This window comes from Grammomys surdaster, unplaced genomic scaffold (assembly GCF_004785775.1).
Source record: "Grammomys surdaster isolate TR1022 unplaced genomic scaffold, NIH_TR_1.0 67, whole genome shotgun sequence".
In the NCBI taxonomy this organism is placed as follows: Eukaryota; Metazoa; Chordata; class Mammalia; order Rodentia; family Muridae; genus Grammomys; species Grammomys surdaster.
In genome coordinates, this window is record NW_021604569.1 from 9,908,836 (window position 1) to 9,914,835 (window position 6,000).

The window sequence follows — 6,000 nt, forward strand, 5'->3', positions numbered from 1 at the left end:
TGAATAGATAGGAGTGAAGTCTTGAGTTCAGTCGTGTCTCAGGATTACTATTGCTACAGTAAAAACATGACCAAAAGCACTTGGAGAGAGAAGAGTATTTGGTTAACATGCCCTGAATCAGTCTACTGAGGAAGCTGTTAATTCTACCAGGTAAGAATATGACCACTACCACAACTTTGAGCTATATTTGAAACAAACGTTAAATAAATACTGGCCAGGATGATGGATGGACTCTGGCCAGGTCCAGAAAATGGCAATGAATCATATTTTGCAGAGACTTATAAAGGCAAACCATAAAGCCAAGTATTTCTCACCAGGTCTAATCAGGCAAGCATATTATATCTTGTATGCTATATATCTCACATATATTATATATTTTATGTATTTATATTATAATATTGATATTATATGTATATATGTATTGTTAATATTATATGTGTGTATATATACATATTAATACTATATTATATATACCATATATGATGTACTTCCTGCCTGTGTGCCTCCTGCCTACATCTAATCAGGAGCAGGAATACATCCTGTTGTATTTGTTGCTTGTGTACCTCCCCCCACCCCACATGCAATCAAACACACCCAGTCACCTAATGCAGTTGAGTCAAACAAACTTGTTTAGGGTAGTAAGAACAAGGGGCTTGTTATCCTACAGACAGAGCATTTCAGAAAGTATCTGCCCTCAAGCAAGGGGCTTACAGGTTAGGAGCACTTTTGTTTTATGGCTCTCTTAGGCACAGTAATTAAAACTTAAAACCTAACTTTAGCTCTCATAAAACCAAGGCAGGCATTCAAATGGATCAGATGCGTGGAGGTGGGAGCTGATGCAGAGACAGAGGCTGTGGAGGAGTGCTGCTTACTGGCTTGCTCTTTACGTTTTTTTTTTTCTTATAGAACACAGGACCAGTAGCCCGGGGGCACCCACACACACTTAATAGACTACCCCAGCTTGATCAATCATTAATTAAGAAACTGGCCTATAGGCTTGCCTACACTCAGGTTATGAAGGCATTTTCTCATTTGATCCCCACCCCCCTATAACTTTAGCTTGTGTCAAGTTATCCAACCAAGACAATCGCCAATACCAGGTACCAGAAAAATCATCTCAGTTTTTACTGTGTTACACTAGAGTCATGGTGGTATTAGACCTTGAAGAACACTGCTCAGGGACTACAGAAAACCTTGCTCTGTTCTTGAGCTATTAGCACAGTGATTGGTTGTGCAGGTTTTTTCAAATCTGGATTAACAGGTATGAAATAAGGTTCTTGTCTCTTGATCATGAACTTGAGAGGAATTACTGAATGTTTCTGTTTCTGAGGTACCAGATGTTATGAAGTATAATGTAGTGAGAGGGGTATGTTTGGTAGTCCTGTGCCAAGATGTGCCCCTGGGAATTACACCATTCAACACACTTGGTGTAGAAGAGCGGAGTGAGGACCTGGGAAGGAATAGAGGCAGGAATAGAGGAGGCAGGCAAGTGGACTTGTAGACAGGCTGACAGATGGGAGCAGAGCTGTGAGGTCAGGGAGAAGAGATAGGGAAGGAGGCCAGAGAACAGATAGAGGGATGCCGAGAACAGAGAGGGCTGGTTTGGCATACATACACAGCTCACACCTGTCTCAGGTTAGGACATGAGTAGTTGCTGGGTGCCTGAGGGAGGCCAGCGGAATCGCCTGTGGACATCCTGTGTAGATTGCAGAATGTGGAGAGATTCGACAATACGTATGCAGAAGTCTTCCCGAAATTAACTGAGCATTGTACACATATGATCTCATTGATCTCTTTCCTCTTTAGAAATTTAAGATCCGAATTGAAGACCCACCCCGCAGGAAGCACATGGTGTTCTTGGGTGGTGCAGTCCTAGCAGACATCATGAAAGACAAAGACAACTTTTGGATGACCAGACAAGAGTACCAAGAAAAGGGTGTCCGTGTGCTGGAGAAACTCGGTGTGACTGTTCGATAAAATGGCAAGCTTGTCCCCATCACGCCTCTAATGCTTTTTCTTTTTCCTTTTTTTTTTTTTAAAAAAAAAATTCTTTATTGCCAATCTTTGAACTTATTCAACTCCAGGACTGAAAGAGGCCTCTCTGTCCCTTTTGACAGAAAGGTCAGGTTTTTTCTCTGTCTTGGGGAAGCATTGCTAAATTCTTGTTAATATGGGTAAATCTGGTTGTTTAAGGCAACCAATTCTCAGCAGACATAACCGAGGACAAAGGGGTTGCTGCTGCTTTGTTTTTCTTTCTTTGTAAGCATTTAGATCATTTTTGTAGGCTTCCAATTTTTGCTTTATTGCTCTATTGCTGCTAGTTTTAGTTTTAGCACTATAGGTGGTATGTCTTTATTAGCATAAGAAAAAACTTTCACAGGAGCTTCTAAATATTCTGGGTGGGGTTGGTAAGGGATGGGTGGGCAGCCCTGAGCCCTTGAGGGCATTTCCTCTGTAGTGTTAGCTTTCAGCAGTTAACTGCTGCTACTTTTTGAGTACCCTGAAGCGTCTCCTATTAACATTTTAGGGAAATATTAAGCTCAGAACTAAGATGTTTGGGGTAGGTTTTTATGTGATGGAACAAATGGGTGGTCTTTCTATTGTGATTTTTGGGGTTTTCTGCTTCTGGATACAAAAGATAAATGAACCTCATTTAGAGTCCTTTGACTTGGTAGGGTTTTCTTCTATCGGTCTGCCTGGAACTATTTCCGTATGACAAAAAAAGCAAGCCTAGGGATTGTTTGTTCCTTACATCAACCTATCAGCTGGGAGTATATTTCCTACACTGTCAGTGAAAAAGTAACATTTTAAAGGAAATGCTTTTGCTAGGTCAAATTACAGATAGAAAATTGCTCAAGGGGCCAGCATTTTCTAAATGCTGCTGTTTTTTCTGGAAGCACTGAGGTAATGATACCAAGTTCCATTCTCGAAAGTTGTACTTTTATGTTCCTCATCGGTGCTTCTTGACAAAAGCAACTGTACAGAGAAGTAATTCATGACTGTAGGCTAATTATAATTGTTGTATTAACATTGGGACTTGGTGCCAGTTGTTTTGTTTTGTTTTTTCATGAGACCTGGGACTAAAAGTTTTGCAACCACAACCACAATAGAAAACTTACCAGTAGTCAGCTGTTTGTACAGCCCTGGAGGCCACTTCCCAGCCCGCTTCGGTTCTTGCAGGAAGAATGTTTGCAGACCTGTCAGGAGATCCTACTTATGAGTCCTATTGGTATTGTGTGTCAACTCAGAAAGAATCAGACCTCACATCCCAGCGTGAAGTCTTTCTAACATTGAAAAATGAAATGAGAAGCTGTATCACAGAAAATACAAAATGATGATTCTGAGAGAAATATTTTCCTACATTTCAAAATATTCTTTACTAATGATGAATTTTGAAAGAATGGCTTTTTTCCTTTTTTTCTTTCTTTTTGGATGCTTAAAATCAGAATTTTTAATGTTTTTTTTTAAGGTAACTTTAAAATTAGTTTATATGAAATCAGCAGCAAAAGGAAGTTTTTCTTAATAATGCAGCTTCTGTGATACTAAGTATTTTTGCCTGTTTTACCTCAGTTTGAACAAATAGGAGAAGTCTGTGTGCATGCTGGACATGCTCAGTACACACAACAGCCCGCCGGTGCTGGCTGGTCAGTGTTGGTGCGTGACTCAGAGTCACGTTGGAATTCCTAAGCGTTCCTAAATCATGTTGTCAAATTCTCCAGTCTCAGGAGTCCTGGGCCCAGTGCAGGACACCTGCTGTATATAGGGACTGGTACCAAGGACTTTTGAGTGCAGAAAAGCGATCGACTCTTAGCTTTGACCATGGCTTTAAATAAAGGGGTGGAAAACAAGAAAGAATAGGATGGAATCTTGAATAAAGCAGTGAAAGAGCATTATTCTTTGTACCTTGAATGTAGAATTTGTTTTTATTTCATAATTCTGCTAGCAAACATGACTGTTAAAATGATGTATTTATATATGTAATAATTTAGAAATTCCATTTTATAGTTTTCCTATTCTAAGGTGAAATAATGAACTTAATAATTTGGGAGTTGGGACATACTGTATTCTATTGGAGGTGTCAGGTTTGAGTCCTTCAAAAATAAAAAAACCCTGTTTTTTTAAAAGATCTGATTTTTAGCTCTTGAAACCCATCATCACTTAGATTTCCAATGCTAATTAAAATTCTTTTATTTTTAAATTAAAGTCACCAATGCCTTGAGGGACTTCTTAGAAAATGCGGTATTGGGTATTAACCTTCACAGTTCTGAGCACTGTTAGTGTCTATCTGGCAAGTGTTGGAAAGATCAATGGAAAGCTAAATATTCTAAATTTAACACAAATATACTTCTTTTTGATTAAGAAAATAAATCAGATTTTTCAAAGTAATTTGAATTTTGTCTGTTTTTTCTTTTAGTAGTTTTTCTCTTTAATTTTGATATTTTTATTTGTACTTTCAGTGTTGTTCTGCAAGATGGGTTTTAACTTTAAACCAGTTAGTTCAAGGTTCTGTTGCTGTTGTTTACCTTGTGTGGAGCAGACAGAAGAAGCAGGGCGTCCTGGCCAGGTTGATCTGGAACTATAGCTATGTAGCCAAGGAGGACTTGAACTCCTGATTCTCCTGCCTCTACCTTCCAAAGTGCTGGGATGATAAGGTGTGCACGGGTGCTCAACTCTGTTGTGACAAACTCCATTTCTACTGAGGTTGTGTTTACTGTTGTGATCTATCCACTTATTTTTGGTATTTTTGTGAGACAAGATCTCTCTTGTAGTCTTGGCTAGCTTCAAACAGAGATCCATCTGCCTCTGCCCCTCTGCCTCTCTCTGTCTCTCTCTCCCTCTCTCTGTCCCTTTGCCCCCCCCCGCCCCCCTCTCTCTGTTTCTCTCTGTCTCTCCCTCTCCCTCCTTGTCTCTCTCCCTCTCCCTCCGTGTCTCTCTCCCTTCCCCCCCTTCCCCTCCCCTCCCTCTTCCCCTCCCCTCCCCCTCCCTCTTCCCCTCTCCCTGCCTCTCTGCCTCTCTGCCTCTGAAGGTGTGCACCACCATACCATCCCTTCTAGTACAGTTTTTAGATTTAAGAAAGTGAATTAGAGCTACATTACAATGTGCTTTGTTTTCTTCTAAGAGATTGTTTTCTAAGAAGAAAGAAGAAGGGTACTTTATTATTTTCTGAGAAGAAGAAGGGTACCTTTTCCAAAATCCATGTGTCTAGATAAAAAAATCAAAGTCTAGATAGACTTATATGTAGCATGACTCTTTATGGTCATTGTGGGTGTTCTGCACAAAGATTTTTAGGCATATTGTTTTGGTTTTTAGTTTTCTTTCTTTATTTTCATTTTATATGTATGGGAATCATGGCTGCATGTATGTCTATGTACTATGTGTGTGCTGTGCACTTGGAGACCAGAAGAGGGTATTAGATCTACCTGAGACTGGAGTTCCAGATGGTTGTGAGTCACCACATGGGTGCTGGGAATCGAGCCCTGGTCCTCTGTAAGAGCAGTCAGTGCTCTTAGCTCATAAATTGTCTCTTGCTTAGGTACATGGTGTTTTCTTTGTTGTTGTTTTTGTGTTTGGGTTTTTTGTTTGTTTTGTTTTTTTTTTTTGACAAAGTAATCAAAGCAAGAGGAAAGTTAGGTAGCCTTTTCTTGTGTTTCCATTGGTCTTGAGAATGAGAGCTAGAGAATGGGTTTGTCTTTCTTTATAAATTGTATGCTCAAGCTTCGTTGTCCTTCCATGGCCAGAGTGCCTCAGGATATCCTGAGGGTTGCATCTGGTGCACTGTCTAGTCTTCAGTTGCCAGGATCCTGGGTGGTGTGTGTTGTCCCTAGGTGATAGCATATTCCTGCTGTTTTATAGTGTTGCTCTACTCTCTTATTTTCTCCACCTATAAACTTTGCTGTACAATTGAGTTCATTAAATCTTTTTAATTTTAATTAATTTATTGTTAAGACAAGGTTTTAGTGTTCTGTTGCTGTAAAGAAACTAAAACAACTCTTATGAAAC

At 39.7% G+C, this 6,000-nt stretch overlaps 1 protein-coding gene across 1 annotated transcript in view; it reads left to right on the plus strand.

Moving 5' to 3' along the window:
* Positions 1–4,386, plus strand: part of Actr2 (actin related protein 2) — a 43,101-nt gene extending 38,715 nt beyond the window's left edge. The window contains exon 9 of the mRNA XM_028777781.1: positions 1,807–4,386. Coding sequence (XP_028633614.1) covers positions 1,807–1,977 — 171 coding nt within the window. The 3' untranslated portion in view covers positions 1,978–4,386. The remainder of the gene's footprint in view (positions 1–1,806) is intronic.
* The last annotated feature ends 1,614 nt before the right edge of the window (positions 4,387–6,000 follow it).